Source organism: Pocillopora verrucosa, chromosome 7 (genome assembly GCF_036669915.1).
Source record: "Pocillopora verrucosa isolate sample1 chromosome 7, ASM3666991v2, whole genome shotgun sequence".
Lineage (NCBI taxonomy): Eukaryota > Metazoa > Cnidaria > Anthozoa > Scleractinia > Pocilloporidae > Pocillopora > Pocillopora verrucosa.
Genome location: NC_089318.1, coordinates 25450039 through 25468993, shown reverse-complemented (window position 1 = coordinate 25468993; position 18955 = coordinate 25450039). Strand labels below are relative to the sequence as shown.

The window sequence follows — 18955 nt, the reverse complement described above, 5'->3', positions numbered from 1 at the left end:
ATTTTATCCTCGCCTGCTGACTTCCCTGCCATTTTTGCATCCTTTTATCGTATGAATATTGAAATGAAACTGGCAACTTTAATATTTCATGTCGATCGCACACGTGGAAATTCTCCATTAGGATGAAATTCTCCTGCAAAGTTTCATCGCAATTGTGAGATATTCTTACCGTAAATTATGAAAAGTATACTTGCCAAATAAATTGCAAAGCAACTAATAAGAATATCGAAATTCCCACACAGGTTCGAAGACCAACATCTCAGGACTGATGTTGTGCGGAGGTTTATCCGTTCTGTGGTTAAAATTAATTACGCGTCTAATTCACTCAGTATAACATCTTCCATTTCGAATTGTTGCGTCTCAGCCGGCTTACGATTATATCAAGCTAAAACGGAACAATTTAGTTTATGATGGTTACCCCTCAAAAAGTGCGTATCCTTAAATCAAGGTGGTAATCCTCTTAAGTGGCGTCATGTCCTCCCTAGCCAGTCGTTGTGACTCATATTCTGCTGACTCGACCACCGAAATAATGGCTCGGCCATCTGCCAACTTAAGAATCAATCACTTTTTTAAAAGACGAATTTTATGGAGAAAAAAGCAAGGAATCCTCTCAAAAGATGCCCGGAAAAGCAATCAGATATGAGCAAAGCACTTACAGGGTCATATAGTCTAAAGTGAAGAGAAGCTTTAGAAAAACCGGAATTCCTAGATCCGAGTAATCTACTCATATTTTATTCAAGTCTTCAAGGTTGCAAAGAACAATACTTTTTCCGAAACACATCGTTCCCAAAGGAGAATTAAAATAATTTGTAATACAGCACTTCGGGTATGCGTCGGCTTATTCAGCATAAGAAGGCAACTCCAGCGATGGACTAATATGATACCAAGGAAGCGTAGAGCTGCTTCTTTGATAAGTAAACCACCAACTAAAAATCAATATGAGGAGAATTGCCCTGAGATGAACTCTGTGAGTTTCTTGTGATCATACCCAGTTGCCAAGTTTGAAATATCTAAAGGACAAGAGGCGAAATACGAAGGAGTTTGACCACATTCTCTTAAATCTGGGTCAAATCTGGGTCAAAATGTGAACCTTATCTCCCCCAATTTTACCCGATAAAATGATTTTCTCCTGGTTTTAACTAAGGCCAAGTCTAGGACAGGTATAAAGACGGATACGTAAATTGGCACGTGATGACGACTGACACTTAGTTCCTGAATTCCTTAGGAAACTACGAAGAATGTCTCAATGATGCAACAGTTTCTGTTCAGTTGGAACCCAATTTAATCAAAGCTATTAAGAAAGGTGGGTGTTGCAGTCAAAATTCATCAAACCACTTTGCTGTGGTTTCTTCAAGAGAATTGTATGGATTACGGCAGCTGACTGTACCTCGAGTATCAACAATAACTGGTCCGTAAATGTTTGCTATGTAGATAAAAAGTGCAAGTTAAGGTCAGTGAGCTATAAATGAAAATTAAACCAGTAATGGTTCATTTACACCAAAGATTAAACATGTTTGAAGTCGTTTTGTTAAATACAGTTTAAATTTTTTCTTCATAGAATTAGTATAAACCGATGTTAGTCGACTTCACATATAACATATTGAAAATGCAAATAAGCGATTGTATGAATTCTATGAAAAAATTAAGTTTTTCAGTCCTCTCTTTCTGGTTTTCATTCAGTTAAACCCGGTTTGACTAAAAATGTTTTGCTGATGTGAATGGGGTGTGAGACGATTTTCTGGCTACTTTTATTTGTGGATAGTAATTAATTAGATACCTCACGTCATTACCTTCTCAGCCGCCAGTGCTTGCGTGGAGCTTTGCTTGTACAAAGAAGCAAGGAGCTGGCTACATATGGGATTGGCCGTATCCTTTAACGAGTGTTTCAAATGTTATACGCAAAGAAATGCAAGCAGTTTTCACTAACACCAAGCTGAGCAGTTAAAAGAAACTAAAATATTTTCAGTTATTCCAAAACATTTCATTTGACAGAACGGCAATTTTATCTAATTCGCAGAACGCCCCTCATCAGTGTCTCTCTAAGAATATCAGCAGGACGCCCAAACCAAACAATGATTACGCCTAGTGAGCTTGTTAACACTTATATTAATATTCACTCTGGTAAGAAAATATTTAAAATAGGAAATCGTCAAAAGAAATCCACTTTCGACAGGTATGTCCTTTTCTAAGGTTTGTTTAGGGAATAGCGCATGTTTTTTTAGGGGTATTTGAGAAAAACACCGCGAGAGCGATGTTCCAAAATTCTGCAAAATACCACGAGCTTCCATTAAAAGAACGTCCAGTGACGCTGACATTAACCCCAAACTGTCTGACTTATAGTCCGAGTCGTCATTCTTTCTGAGATAAAAACTTCTTCAGATTCACATCAATTTCCTTGGCTTCGAAGCTCATAATATCCAGACGGATCCGTTTTTCTTCAGCCCACGTCGTCCGAACTGTTGGCCACATAAAGGTCTTTTTTTTTGGTGTTTACATTTGCTGCATTTTCTATAAATTCTTGAAGCTTTTTCGATTCACAATCTGGAAATATTTCAGCCATTGTTTCAAAATTAGAATCAGTATTATTTCAGTTAATGTAAAAATGCAAATTTTAAATGTAAGGTTCTAGGATTTGACTGACATACTTATTTTCTCAGCGATTCACATACATGAAATGTCTCAACTTATAGAATTGTACCTCTAATATTTTAATTTTTATTGAAATTTGTTCACATCCACTCATCAGTTATTTATTCTTAACCCATATAAGATTGAGAAGGATAACAAACCTCTGCTTCACTTACTGAGCAAATCTCAAACATTAATAGAGAGCCACGAGTGTATTATGGGAAATGCCAAAGTCGACAGAGAAAAGACCGAAGAGGGAATCCGTTGTAACCTTCTAGGAATAGCTCATTGTAATCAAGGACAGTTCAAAACAGCAATCGATTACCATCAACGTCATCTAGAAATTGCTAAAGAAGTAGGAGACAAGGCCGGAGAGGGAAAGAGTTATGGCAATCTCGGCTGCGCTTATGATAGTCTAGGACAGTTCAAAACAGCAATCGATTACCATCAACGTGATCTAGAAATTGCTAAAGAAGTGGGAGACAAGGCCGGAGAGGGATACAGTTCTGGCAATCTCGGCTGCGCTTATCTTGGTCTAGGACAGTTCAAAACAGCAATCGATTACCATCAACGTGTTCTAGAAATTGCTAAAGAAGTGGGAGACAAGGCCGGAGAGGGAAAGAGTTATGCCAATCTCGGCTGCGCTTATTGTGGTCTAGGACAGTTCAAAACAGCAATCGATTACCATCAACGTCATCTAGAAATTGCTAAAGAAGTGGGAGACAAGGCCGGAGAGGGATACAGTTATGGCAATCTCGGCTGCGCTTATGGTAGTCTAGGTCAGTTCAAAACAGCAATCGATTACCATCAACGTCATCTAGAAATTGCTAAAGAAGTGGGAGACAAGGCCGGAGAGGGAAAGAATTATGCCAATCTCGGCTGCGCTTATCGTGGTCTAGGACAGTTCAAAACAGCAATCGATTACCATCAACGTCATCTAGAAATTGCTAAAGAAGTGGGAGACAAGGCCGGAGAGGGAAAGAGTTATGCCAATCTCGGCTGCGCTTATCGTGGTCTAGGACAGTTCAAAACAGCAATCGATTACCATCAACGTCATCTAGAAATTGCTAAAGAAGTGGGAGACAAGGCCGGAGAGGGAAACAGTTATGGCAATCTCGGCTGCGCTTATCATAGTCTAGGACAGTTCAAAACAGCAATCGATTACCATCAACGTCATCTAGAAATTGCTAAAGAAGTGGGAGACAAGGCCGGAGAGGGAAACAGTTATGCCAATCTCGGCTGCGCTTATGGTAGTCTAGGTCAGTTCAAAACAGCAATCGATTACCATCAACGTGATCTAGAAATTGCTAAAGAAGTGGGAGACAAGGCCGGAGAGGGAAAGAGTTATGCCAATCTCGGCTGCGCTTATCGTGGTCTAGGACAGTTCAAAACAGCAATCGATTACCATCAACGTGATCTAGAAATTGCTAAAGAAGTGGGAGACAAGGCCGGAGAGGGAAAGAGTTATGCCAATCTCGGCTGCGCTTATCGTGGTCTAGGACAGTTCAAAACAGCAATCGATTACCATCAACGTCATCTAGAAATTGCTAAAGAAGTGGGAGACAAGGCCGGAGAGGGAAAGAGTTATGGCAATCTCGGCTGCGCTTATGGTAGTCTAGGTCAGTTCAAAACAGCAATCGATTACCATCAACGTCATCTAGAAATTGCTAAAGAAGTGGGAGACAAGGCCGGAGAGGGAAAGAGTTATGCCAATCTCGGCTGCGCTTATCGTGGTCTAGGACAGTTCAAAACAGCAATCGATTACCATCAACGTCATCTAGAAATTGCTAAAGAAGTGGGAGACAAGGCCGGAGAGGGAAAGAGTTATGCCAATCTCGGCTGCGCTTATCGTGGTCTAGGACAGTTCAAAACAGCAATCGATTACCATCAACGTGATCTAGAAATTGCTAAAGAAGTGGGAGACAAGGCCGGAGAGGGAAAGAATTATGCCAATCTCGGCTGCGCTTATCGTGGTCTAGGACAGTTCAAAACAGCAATCGATTACCATCAACGTCATCTAGAAATTGCTAAAGAAGTGGGAGACAAGGCCGGAGAGGGAAAGAGTTATGCCAATCTCGGCTGCGCTTATGGTAGTCTAGGACAGTTCAAAACAGCAATCGATTACCATCAACGTCATCTAGAAATTGCTAAAGAAGTGGGAGACAAGGCCGGAGAGGGATACAGTTATGGCATTCTCGGCTGCGCTTATCGTGGTCTAGGACAGTTCAAAACAGCAATCGATTACCATCAACGTCATCTAGAAATTGCTAAAGAAGTGGGAGACAAGGCTGGAGAGGGAAAGAGTAATGCCAATCTCGGCTGCGCTTATGATAGTCTAGGACAGTTCAAAACAGCAATCGATTACCATCAACGTCATCTAGAAATTGCTAAAGAAGTGGGAGACAAGGCCGGAGAGGGATACAGTTATGGCAATCTCGGCTGCGCTTATCGTGGTCTAGGACAGTTCAAAACAGCAATCGATTACCATCAACGTGTTCTAGAAATTGCTAAAGAAGTGGGAGACAAGGCCGGAGAGGGAAACAGTTATGGCAATCTCGGCTGCGCTTATCATAGTCTAGGACAGTTCAAAACAGCAATCGATTACCATCAACGTCATCTAGAAATTGCTAAAGAAGTGGGAGACAAGGCTGGAGAGGGAAAGAGTAATGCCAATCTCGGCTGCGCTTATGATAGTCTAGGACAGTTCAAAACAGCAATCGATTACCATCAACGTCATCTAGAAATTGCTAAAGAAGTGGGAGACAAGGCCGGAGAGGGAAACAGTTATGCCAATCTCGGCTGCGCTTATCGTGGTCTAGGACAGTTCAAAACAGCAATCGATTACCATCAACGTGATCTAGAAATTGCTAAAGAAGTGGGAGACAAGGCCGGAGAGGGAAACAGTTATGGCAATCTCGGCTGCGATTATCATAGTCTAGGACAGTTCAAAACAGCAATCGATTACCATCAACGTCATCTAGAAATTGCTAAAGAAGTGGGAGACAAGGCCGGAGAGGGATACAGTTATGGCAATCTCGGCTGCGCTTATCGTGGTCTAGGACAGTTCAAAACAGCAATCGATTACCTTCAACGTGTTCTAGAAATTTCTAAAGAAGTGGGAGACAAGGCCGGAGAGGGAAAGAGTTATGGCAATCTTGGCTGCGCTTATCTTGGTCTAGGACAGTTCAAAACAGCAATCGATTACCATCAACGTGATCTAGAAATTGCTAAAGAAGTGGGAGACAAGGCGGGAGAGGGAAAGAGTTATGGCAATCTCGGCTGCGCTTATCATAGTCTAGGACAGTTCAAAACAGCAATCGATTACCATCAACGTCATCTAGAAATTGCTAAAGAAGTGGGAGACAAGGCCGGAGAGGGAAACAGTTATGGCAATCTCGGCTGCTCTTATGGTCGTCTGGGACAGTTCAGAACAGCAATCGATTACCATCAACGTCATCTAGAAATTGCGAAGGAAGTGGGAGACAAGGCTGGAGAGGCATCCTCACTCTGTTCTCTTGGAAGTTATTTTGAGTGCCAAGGAAATCTCAAGAGGGCTTCTGACTGCTTTCACTCTTCTGTAGAGGGGTTTGATAGTATCAGGACCGGTCTGCGATTCAACGATCAGTGGAAGATTTCTTATCGTAATCAGCATAAAAGTGCATACACAGGCTTGTGGCGTATAAACCTAATTCAAAATGAATTTGTCAACGCTCTTCTTGCCGCAGAAAAAGGACGTGCTCAAGCTCTAAAAGATCTGCTAGAAGCAAAATATCAGCCCCGATATTCTTCAAGGAACAGCATCTCGTTCCTTACCCTGAGTTTTGTTCCATTAGGTACGGTTTTCATAGCTATCAGTGGACCGTGCGTTTACTACTGGGTTTTCCTTAGCGACGATAATGTCCAGTTGAGAAAGGTACATGTCAACAATTATAAGTATGAAGAGGAACTGGAATTTTTCATCGAGCAACTGAACAGAACTGCCTTGAAGGAGATCGATTCAAGAGATGCTGTTAAATACGAAAATCCTTCCCATGACTCGCTGAAAGCGGAGGAAGCAGCGAATGATATGATTCAAATTGATGTAAAGAACTCGCAATTAAGTGCTCTACAGAAGCTTTATGACATCATCGTTACTCCTATTGCTGATCTGATCGAAGGAAACGAGCTTACGGTTGTTCCTGAGGGACCATTTTGTCTTGTGCCTTATGCAGCATTGGAGGACTCGAAGTCAACTTATCTGAGTGATTTATTCAGAATCCGCGTGCTTCCGTCCCTGACGACCTTACAACTAATCAATGATTGCCCAGCTGACTTTCACCTGAAGAGCGGTGCATTGCTTGTTGGCGACCCATGTTTTGAAGAGATCATCTATCAAGGAAGGCGGTTGGTACAACTTCCGGGAGCAAGGAAAGAGGCGGAGATGATTGGACGAATCCTCAGTATTTCCCCTCTCATTGGAGAAATGGCAACAAAAGATGAAGTGTTAAAACGACTCTCATCAGTGGCTTTAGTACACATAGCAGCACATGGTAAAATGGAAACTGGTGAAGTTATCCTGGCACCAAACACCACAAGAGAAACCCCTCAGCCTCAAGAGAAGGACTATCTACTGACGATGAAAGATGTCATGGAGGCTGGGCTGCGGGCGCGACTGGTTGTTCTAAGCTGTTGTCACAGTGCTCGTGGGGAGGTCATGGCCGAGGGTGTGGTTGGCATCGCCCGAGCATTCTTGGGTGCTGGCGCTAGAGCTGTTGTGGTAACCCTGTGGGCGATTGCAGACGAAGGAACCCTGGAGTTCATGAGTTTCTTCTACGATGCACTTGCTAAAGGCAAGAAGGCAAGTGAAGCTCTCAATCAGGCCATGAAGTGTTTGAGAAAATCCGAAACCTTCAAGGAGGTGAAGTACTGGGCACCATTTGTACTCATTGGTGATGACGTCACACTTGATTTCAACGACATCTAGTTGCTGATCCATGTAATTATTCTTTTCATAACATTTATGCATTGCAAAGTAACTTTAAATCCAAATTAGAGATACATATTTGATCATAAATGCTTTTTTTGTTATCTTGCTGTGTAAAGTTTGGGAGTTTCTTTTTTTCCCGAAGAAATTGAAATGCTTTTAAATTGAGTGGGCACAGACTTTTTCTTAGATAATTTGATAGGAATGAAAAACAGTTTTCTGCTATACTAATCGTTGGGCAGTTTATCGTTTCATGTCGTAAGGCCGAATGAAAAATTTTAGATGATCTCAACGATTCTCCCTGAATTATAATTTTTTTTACTTTTCAGTTAAGGCAGTGAGAATTGGAGCTGTATCATAGAAAAGACAGAACCCAACAAAGTAAAAAGTTGCCCGCAAGCGTTCATATTTGGAGCAGAAACCACAAGGCTACCTATAAAATCTCTGTAAGAGTCCTCTACTGAGAGCAGGAGAAGCGAAAGAGCCTTCAAGAGCCCATATGGATCTCTGTTTTTGCAAAAGTTGATTCTCCACGTCTTAAATGCTCTTATGAGCTATAAGGATTTTGGACACGCAGAAGAAAAAAGACTTTGCATTTTTTTATTTTTAATGAACTGTTCGAACTAGCTTAAAAGTAATTTTTTTAAATTAGTGATGTATTGAAATCATCATCACATTTTTTTATCTAAAATGAACGAGGTTGTTATCTGTAAACAAGTTTAGGTGTTATATTTACGTTCAAGTTGAAACACCTTGAAAACGTATTCCCAAAATGTTTTTGCAATTTTTTTTTCTCAATCGGTTTTTGCCTTAAGGTTTATATAAAGTATTGCAGCCACATGCGTGTGTAAATATTTCCATAAACGTTGAAAAATAATTGGTCGTTTGATTGTTAAATTAGCTTAGTTACAGTCGAATGGAAATTTCAATTAACTTTTGGAGGAATTTTTTCTAGTTTTAATTAGTTTTTGTGTCACGAACATCCGATTTTTTCAATCGGTTTTTGCCCTAAGGTTTACATAAAGCTATTAAAGCCATATGTTTTTGTAAAGATTTCCATAGAACTTGAAAAATAATTGGTCGTTTGATTGTTCGATTATCTTAGTTTCAGTCCAATGGAAATTTTAATTAACTTTTGGAGGAATTAGACCTAGTTATAATTAGTTCGTGTCAAGAACATCAGATTTGTTGGAATTAAAATGGCACAATTTTTTAAGACCTGTATTTAATCCTAGTATTACCGATACTACGACAGATTTTTCCTACGCGTTTGAATGCTATAAAGTGTTCATAAACACTCTGTTTAAGCGAATTTTCCAATTGCAAACCGAGAGGCTGGTCGGACAAGCAGGTTCACTGATTTGGCTCAAATTTTGCATGTAGACTCGGCTAGGGGTTCTAACGCTAAATGGATATTTTAAGATTGAACGGTCATTAGGAGCCCCTCCAGGACACGGTTGTAAAGGCGCTGGTCAAGACGCTTGCAAAGGCGCTTGTTAAGGCACTTGACAACACCACACTTTAATGAATGCACCAATTCTCATTACTTGTAGTAGGAAGTCTTCGGGTGTGATTGGTTCCTTTAAGAAAACTCATGGCAATCCAAACCCATGACTCAAAAAAGTCAACAGGAAGTCTATTTGAGGAACACGTGGGAGATATTCAAGTTTGAAATGCGGGGACATCTTCTGTGCTAGAGATATACCCAAAAACCGATAACTTTCTACCCACAAAACCAAAGAACACTTTTCTCGTCAATCAAAAACCGTCCTTTCCCGAAAATCTAAATAAAAAAAAAAATAAATATGAAGCGTAAATAACATGAACAGAAAGTATTCTATGATTTTCTTACAGACAGTTTTATTTTCAAAAAGTTCTGACATCAGAAGATTTCCTTCACGCTATATGGTGTTCAAGATCTGATTACAATTCTGTTTTTCGCTCTTTCTTCAACAGCTCAACCTCAAATACCAATGTAGCGCCCCCTGAAAAGATAAAATAATTGGCGTACATTCATTTTAAGTTGCGTTTTGAGGAAAAAAGTTCATGCCGGAATATGATTGAAGAAGGCCTTCATGTATCACACAAGGAAAGAACCCCTTAAACCTTAACTGGCCTAACATCAGTATGGGTATTTTCCACACTGTTCACTCTACATTTCCTAGGGCGTTAAAAGGAAAAATTTTGTGTAACAATCAAGAGCTTCTTTAGTTGGTGATTTCCTTTATTCTTGTGACCTTAATGTCTGACTCAGGGCTGATATTATTTAACAATTATTCACAAAAGTGGATGCAAATAATTGTTTTAGCAGGTACCGCACAGATACCAAACATTTAGTTTGTTTCTTTCAATATAGCAAAAAATGGTCAGAAATTAAACTCTTGACGTGCTGTGTCATCGGCTGCTGGAAGGTGATTAGTACTTGCTATTCACTTCCAAATAGCCAATCAGTGCGTGTGAAAAGTACTATTCACCTGTGTGGTATATACTAAAGGGAGATATTAGCTGCTGGTAACTTCTAGGGGTCAAAGTGTTAAGGGATTTTTATTTGCCACTTTACAATTGCTCATAGACCACTTGGTTTGTTGCCCTGTGTTTTGCATTGTCATGGTTACTTCAAATTTCTCTGGTGACCTTAGGTTAAATACATAGTAAATAAGAGTGTAGACAATATGAATTGTGAGCAATTAATACTTCAAAATAATTCCTTAAATAAGATAGTTGTAGTTTTGTGGTTTTTCCTTTTTTGTCAGATTATGTGCAAACTTGCAGGCTGTGAGGAGAGACTAGCAGAGTGTTGATGAACAAATCTGTGGGGGAAGTGGGTGGGGTGGCTTTAACGCCATGCTTCAAAATCAAATCTTTCCAGATTTCACAATTTCAGAGGTTGGTATCAATGTCTTCGGTGTTCATGTAATGCTCTGACTCAGCATTGTCTCTGTTGACCACAAGCTGTTTACTCACCAGGGATCTTAGGGGGAGCTCCTCTGTCCCCATAACCTGCACAAAAGAAAGAAAATTCCTCTTAGTATAGCAAAAACAGCTGAAAATTATTTTAATAAGAATATGACTGGTAGAATTCTTGCATAATTCAGCTTGCTCGTATGTAACAGATAAATTATATCTACATAAGCTTGCATTTCAAGCAAGGTAAGTTGCCCCATTATCAATCCTACTAGTATCTACTGGCAACAATTCTTACTCACTGCATTGGACGTAAATTATATACTTAAATATCAGAGCAGGGACTTACCAAGGTCTGATGGGATTACAAGTTTCCTCTTTTCTCCTTCACACATACTAAAAACAACACGAAAAAAAAAAAAAGGTTCAATCAACAATAACAACAAGAAGTTTATTTATACCTTGAGTAAGTAACAGCAAAATGTTAAAACAGAAAAGCTGGTAGCTGGACACCAAAAAGAACTATAGGAACTATACCATATGTCAGTCAGCCTGTCCTCATCATACCCTTAGGCACATATGATCATAACAAGAGAACGTCACTGTTTCCTATTCTTCCCTTTCCTCCTCAGCTCTTCCCAGCTGAATCTGAATCTGAATCTCTTTTTCATTGGCCATTGTTAGTTGCTGTACTAATTAAGTGCCCATTTAACAGTGTAAGATTATACTTTGTAGGCTAAAACAATACCAAATCAAATGACAACCCTTTGGCTTAACTCTACTGACTAGAAATATTTCATTTTTTACATAGTTATTGAAATTTTTGCAATAACTACATATTTCAAGTTGTCAACAAATCAACTGATGCTTTTCAAGATTGCATGAAAAAAGGACTTCCAAAGAGGTTGGTTTTCATGTTTTGTAATTTAATGTCTATAAGTAATTGAACAGGTTAAACCACAAGGGTAAAAATAATTTTATGTTGCTGCTAGTTCCACATTTGCTGAATGGTTTGAAGCCAGTTTATTAGTAACTGTTGAGGTTCTCTTCAGCCTTAGCTATAAGTAGAGAGAGCAAAAAAATGTCAATTTTATAGACCCCCAATACATCTGTACCTGCCATGTTGTGTGGACTATGCTTGACACTTCATGCTTGCACAGTGAACATTGAATCACTGGCCAGAAATTCTCTTACACCAGACTACTAAATCCAGACCACTTATCCATAACTCATATGCACTAGCACTTTTACTACAAAATTCACCCCAGCTTTAACAAAATTAAGATAAGGAACAACAAGGTTCAAAAGCTTGCTTTTCACAGTTTACTTTTCTTGTATAGTTCGGTACAGTTCTGGAAAAGTTTGAGGAAGTAGTTTGAAAATGTAAGTAATGTGGAGAGAGGAATTTATTGTGTATAAATAAGACTTAAAAACAAATGATGAATGGTCTATAGTTGTAACTTACTTTAATAGTCCTTGATCCCATCCTGTAACAAAAATTAAATCATGACTTATTAAATAGTAAAAACACTTCTAATATACACCAAATATCTTAAATTATTATTCAACTGCTCTCAGAGAGTACAAATAACACACAAATTGAGTACAAATATCATGTGAAATTGCACAGCTGTTTGGACAGTTGGTTATTTTCCAATGTAATCCAACAAGAACATTACAAGACCTGTCCCAAACCACTCCTCTATTTGCTTTGTTTTCCCTGCCTTATAACAAATGACTATAAAATAAAACAGTTGGGTAAAAAAAACATATGAGATGTTTGAGAAACTAAGTTAACTATAAACATTCTGAAACCTAAAATTTATCAAACCATTAAACCCAATGCTTGTTAATAAATTAAAGTAATAGATCCTCATAAGCTTGTGATGTCCAAATGTTTCTTGCCTTCTCCCCAATTCCCACATGGGCCAATTGATTGCTAAACCAGTAGAAAGTTCAATCACTTGCTTAAATGCATAATATCATGGCAAACTACAAATATCAGCCTGTTTTGCACATAGTCATGCATGCTATATCACAAGTATCCACCTTTGATAACTTGTCCCACTCCTAATGTAAACACGAATGGTTCTCCTCAAGGGATACTGCTGTCAAATTGTGTCCCGTCCCTCAGAGTACCCTAAAAATCAAATAAATTTAAACACACAGAACAAATCAACACAACTCAAGTTTGAAGGAAACCTTTTCAAGTTGTGACCTTTCTCTTGCAGCTAATTCAAATTAACTAATTTTGGGTTATGAATGGAAAAAACTTTAAAAATTCTGTATCAGCTGATTGAGTTCAATTTCTTCATTAGAATTGGTTTACAAGTCATGTTACCTTAGGAAACCATTTTCTCACAAGGAGTTGAGGAGGAAACATTGCATTAAATTATTTCCCTTGTCTTGGATAAATATCTTTAAATACCCTGTAAATGAACCATGCAAGCAGAAACAAGACCCTCTCTGTTATGCATGTTTGACAGAAGTCTATTCCACAAAAAAAAGGAGTAAAAGTTCACAAAATTAAGTGTGACACTGTTGAAAATTAAGTGAAACATACTGCTGTTAAATTAGTGAAGTCAATTTATGCCTGGTATATAGTTTATCTCACTGGGCCTTTTAAACCAGCCAAGAATCAAACCAACATGAAAAAGTGAATTTCCCTTCCTCACTGTCATACGATTAATTCATTTTACAACATAGCTAGTAAATTTGTCTGATCAAATTCAATTGCATGAGTTTGCTTCATATTCCTATTGTGCACGCTCATGACGTCAGCAAACAAATCCCTTAGAGAATTTTGTATTCAATCAGAAAATAAAGTTCATTTACACACATGAATTCACCTGTCAGTTTTTTGACCAATCTAAGACATGATCGTTTACAGCGTAACAAAATGTTTTCTTGAAACAAAATTATCAACTTGCTGAAGCATAGCAGAGGGAATCTTAAACCTTTTACAACATTTAAACCATGTGTCTGTGGTCTTTGAAAAAATTTACTCATGCTTATTTATTCCAAACTGCAGGAGAAAAATTGTGATTACATATTAATAATATACATGAAAAAATACGAGAAAGCTTATAATAATTATGCAGAAGCAAAGCATGCACATCAAGTGCAAAAATAATTTATTCAAAGCCTGCAAATGACATTGTACGTTTGGTAAAAACAACCACATACAATCAAAACAATAATATGCAATGGTATTTTCCCATCTTTAAGGCGCAAAAAAATTCAAAGTCCGGCTAAACATTTCAAGGAATTGTTTAGTCTGGTTTGTTACTTCTTTGCACCAAAGTAACCCTCTTCTGCATTGAATCACCTATAGGCTGCATTTACCTTAACCAATCGCAACTGAGTAACTTTTTCATGTATCTTATTATTGCATGTAATATAACAGTAATGTGTGAACCTTCCTTGGTTCCTAATGCGTGTCCACTGACCTACAACCATGCAAGATTTTAGGGGACTCCAAGGAGACAAAAGTAAGTTTTGAGTGGGATTTTTGAGAGGATATTCTAAAAATTATCCTTTGAGACACATTCAAACTGGCTCTTTCCCGTACTCATTAGATGGAAAATATTGGCTCTCAATCATGATGCACGGACTTCCCACTCAGTCATTAAGTAATTATTATGATCTGTCAAATATTTTTGCCATTCACAGCTGTTTACAGCCAATCAAATCAGAGAAATGACATTTTCACGTGTGGAGAAAACGTTTTGTCCAATCACAAAAATGTCAAGCATTGAGGTATGATTGTCAGTTTGCTTTTCATTACTTGCAAACAGCTTATTTCTATCAGCTTTGAAAACTTCTCTATCTTCAATTAAAAAAAAAAAAGCATTTCCCATGAACATTCAAACATTAAAGACATAAGCAACCAGCAACAGGTTTTTCCACTATATTGAGAGCAGGGAGAAATGAAACATAACATAACATTCTTTTTTTTGCTACATTTTGAACAATTTTAATCATTACAGTATAATGAAATCCCCCATTTTAACCCTTTTAGTCCCACTAGTGATCTAGAGAGAATTTCTCCTTACACCATCAGTACATTATCAAACAGACAAGTAATGAGAATAAGGAAAAATATCAATTAGGGGATAATCGGTTGATCCAATTCCAAATCCTCCAACCTAATAGCACATAAATTGTTTGGCAGACAGTAAGGAGAATTACTGATGAGATCTTCAGAGTTAAAGGGTTATGTAATCATATGCACCAGAAAGGCAGCAAATAAATGTAACATACTCTAGTAAAGTGTTCTTATTTACAATGAAGTTTCAAACTCATTAAAGTTAAGTTGACTTCATGATTCAGATTTTAGTTTAAGAAATGTGTAATATCTCTTTACATGGGTTAAAAGAGAATGCCATTTATGAATTTTAAAATAGTAAATGCCAAAAACTTTAAGATGGATTTATTTATTATCTATTCAACGAGATTTTACTCATTAGCTGGCACACAAAGATATAAAAGACCCTTTGTAAAAAAAACACAGAGCAATAAAATTAAAGATTCAGGAGAAGCATATGACATCAACTAGTTTACTGATGTTCTCACCTGAATTCAGTCTGAAAGGAGAACTCTACAACACTTCTGTTTTATCTTCTCACACTTGAATTAAAACATAAAATTTAATTATTTGCAGGCAGGTTAAGGAGGAAATTAAAGAAATGGATATATGTTACATAAAAAGAAATCCCTTAATATAAAAGTAAGGCAGAAGTATACTACCTACGTGTCTTTGCTTCTGAATACAGCTTTAATAGGTATCTTTAAAAGGCAATCCCTTGCAAAATGGCTTTTGGAATTCCTAGGAATTCCTAGGAATAAAGGTGTGAATTTTCATGGTAAATTCGGACTGGGAATTCCTAGGAATTCCTAGGAATTCCCAACCATAACAACTCTGGTTCTAAAAACCTAGAAATTCCTAGAAATTCCAAGTTTAAAGCCAACAGGACTTGGAATTCCTAGGAACTGCAACTCAGAGAACCAATGACTTTCCCTGAAAAGCTGTAAATCTAAAAAATTCCTAGGAATTTCTGGGAATTTTTGGGAATTTTTAGGAATGTTTAAGAATTACTGGGAATTTTAAGCAAAAATTTGAGGCTAATGATATAAAATAAATACTTTAAATTAAAAAAACCCGGCTAGAGTTCAAGTATTTAATGAAATTTATTTAGAAGCTTAATTAAGGCTTTCATGTAAAATATTTTTGATTAATTATTAACATCAATGTGTGGTAATATTAGGATGAAATTTGATTTATTTTTCTTTTCTTGAAAACTTCATACGGATTAATCCTCAATTACAGCTATTCATATAAAATAGATCTAATCAATCATTAAATTTGGTTTGACACAAATTGTGAATAAAATCTGTTGATTCTTTTCCATAAAATACAATATCTTAAGTTATATTTGAAAACCAATCACTCTTGGGAGTGAAGGGGCTAATTACAGACAAATAAAATTGATTTTTTGATTAAAATCTTGTTGTAACTGTAACAATAAATTAGAATGAAGTTATCCTACACTGAAAACTTAGCTGCTGTTTGTACTGTTTGTATTTTTTTTCCTGGGCTCACAATGAGTTGGCCTTGAATGAGGTTGTCTACAAGAACCTTGACCATTTTGTATCTGGATTCCTTGACATCTGAATTTGAAAAAAAAATAATGTATTAAAATATGTATATTTAAAGCTCAGACCAGGCTTTTAAGATGGCTATGAGGAAAAGGGCATTCATTGGATTCTCAAATTGAGAAATTTCTGTTATATTGAGTGACTTTTATATTGGAGTTAGTACATCTCTCTCATGGATTTTACTAAAAAAGGGCTGAATACATTATTTTGTTTTTACCAAGGAGGGCTTCTTTATGTACTAAGGTTTGTTTAATAACAGTTCCTATTATGAATCTTGAATGTTCCCAAACGTGACTAGAGGAATCTTGAAACCTTACTGATAGGTTTATTTCATTGTAAAGCATAAGCTTAAGAAACTGCGGCATGCAAGTGACCGATTCGATTCTCAGAATTATTCTAGTTTCAGTTGCGCCGAGCGTTATGTAAGCTTAATTCAACCCGCTACATCTATTCTTTTATAAGATTTTAATCACGGAACGAATATCGCAATTTTTACTCACCACAAACTTTCAAAATCGTAGCTTTACAGATGGCCACTCGACCCTTGTTTGTACCAGTCAATATGTCAACTGTTGTCCCTTCTTTCAACTCCACGGCGCCAACGACTTTCTTTTCTTTTACAACACTCACGCTATTCTCGTTTTCCCATTGAACCACAATAAAAGCTATCTTTAGAAATGTTATATAAAGCAAAACAGTTGAGAAAAGCGATCAACCGATGAAAAGTACATTCGAAGATGAGCGCCAAATGGAGTCTTCTTTGTTTCCGATCACGGGCATGATCACGTGGATCTTTTAGGACTTGTCATTGGCTAGCAAAGTGAATCCGCTGTCTTGCCGATTGCAGTGTTAAGAGAAGCGCACAACTTTATTCTGACCTCTTCAACCGGTTCTCTGCTTCTAGAAGATGGTACCTTGGTGATATAAATAATGATGTGAGCTCACTCTATGTAGAAATTATCGACAAGAATCGATCGTATTACAAATGCACGATTTGTGGCCGAAAGTTGTTGAGGAAACAAAGACTCGAAACTCACTTGAGTTGTGTTAATGGCAAAGGTGAGAAATAACACAAGCCAATCACAGTTTTGAATGCGACTACAAATCGTCTTTTACCCTCATATTTATAAAAGAAGGATACCACATTCGGAAGTATAAGAGATACATAGATGATCCCAGTGTACCAGTACCTAAATCTACAAAGCTTGACCGTAGCAAGCGTTCAGCAACACGTTCCAACACCGCCATCTCGATTCCTCAGTCAGTCGTTTCCACTGAACTTAAAGCAGTATTGACAACAGAGTAGAGCGCGTCTTACAAAGGAGAAACATTTGTACAAGAGATAGAAGTAGCTATATGCGATTACAGAGGTGCGTTGGAACTCTGGTCCACAAATAGTTATGCACTGCCCGAAGTATAAAACGATTTTGTTGATAGCTGACAGACAGAGAAGAACAACAAGTAAACTTAAGAGCTGTTATTATTGAAGTGTGACTAGCGCTTTTCATTTTTATATAAAGAATATGCACCAAAAATAAAAGATGTAATATTTTTTGGGAGATCCAGTGATTGGGACATTTAAGAAATTAAGTTATGAAAGGAAACTTGGTTGATACTTCTCACTACTAACAAGTCTTGTGACAAATATTTTCAGATCAGAGTTTCAAATAAAGTAAATTGAAGACGTCATTTAAAAGGTGTTTTTTCTCAAAGGGAACATTGACTACCTCTGTCTTGTCTGCATGCCAAATGTTTGCAAAGTGTGTGGATGATCCACAAGTATTGGAACTCTTACAAAAATGTTTTGTAAGAATAAAAACAGCAAAAAAAATTACAGCAATTAGTCATGAAAATAGAGCAAAAAACTGAAAAAAAAGCAGCAACAATAATCATGAAAAAAGAAAGATTAATTAGGTGTTGAATTTGTTTGTCTAAGGCATGAAATTTCTACTAAAAGTATTGTCAACAAAAAGTCTCTGACAGCGTTTGAGGCAACTGAGCTTGACTGTTCCAAGGTTTTCTAACAAAGGCAACCAGTAATGTAGGTTAGGGAAGTAAGATAACAATGTAATTATTGTTAATTATTGTGGAAGTTGGCAATTTCCATTTAACATAACTGACAGCTGGTTCATCAGAAAATCCATATTAATGTAAAGATTTACTAAAACTTAGTTTGAATAATAAATTTCATGATTTTTAAGTTATAAACATGTACATGTATGTATATCTCTTGGTAAGTTTTGTATAGCATACCCCATGGGGGGTAGGAACCTTTATTGTTTTTCGGTCCTCAGTCATATCCAAGCCCTTCTCAGTCTTTTCTTTCGCCATATTTTGCAGAAAAGATGCCGCTGTCATGTACAACTTTCAATCATTTCACAAATGCACAAAGGACTGCAACGTCTTTCTAAACTATTGAAATGGGCTCATGATTTTAATCAGCGTTGAACTTTCATTCTCTTCCAAATCCCTCGGTGAACTATTTCCAACCTCCTTTACTGTCCATTAATGTAATCTGTTCTGTAACCTTTAGGACACCTGAAGCCTAAAAAAAAATCCCCTTTTCGGGTGGTATGCCCCCTTACCATGTTTGCCACAGGAGGGTGTCCTCTTCCCATGGGACGAAAGGTAATGGCAATTCATGATTACTTCACTGTTAAAGGTTTGATTCGTAAGCATTTGCGTCCTTCCCAAGGGCCAGTTATTATTTACAGATGTTGAGAGTGTATTGATCCAAGTTCAATATCATTGTCGTTATCATTAAATTGACACTGCAAACATGTTTTATATGAGTGAGTTGTG

The 18955-nt window shown here is 37.5% G+C and overlaps 2 protein-coding genes across 2 annotated transcripts in view; one reads left to right on the top strand and one right to left on the bottom strand.

Moving 5' to 3' along the window:
- The window catches only part of LOC136282710 (peptidyl-prolyl cis-trans isomerase FKBP2-like), a 100373-nt gene extending 83472 nt beyond the window's left edge, over window positions 1-16901 (bottom strand). The window contains exons 1-2 of the transcript XR_010718377.1: window positions 16654-16901; window positions 16045-16165 (exon numbers count right to left, since the gene is read on the bottom strand). The gene's annotated coding sequence lies outside the window, so the exon portion shown is untranslated. The remainder of the gene's footprint in view (window positions 1-16044; window positions 16166-16653) is intronic.
- LOC131770870 (tetratricopeptide repeat protein 28-like) lies at window positions 2921-8295 on the top strand (the record flags this gene model as incomplete). The annotated part of the gene is made up of 3 exons (XM_066170329.1): window positions 2921-5395; window positions 5996-7603; window positions 7921-8295. Coding segments are annotated over 2 exons (4071 nt in total), but the record flags the coding sequence as incomplete, so codon positions are not given.
- Window positions 16902-18955: the final 2054 nt, after the last annotated feature.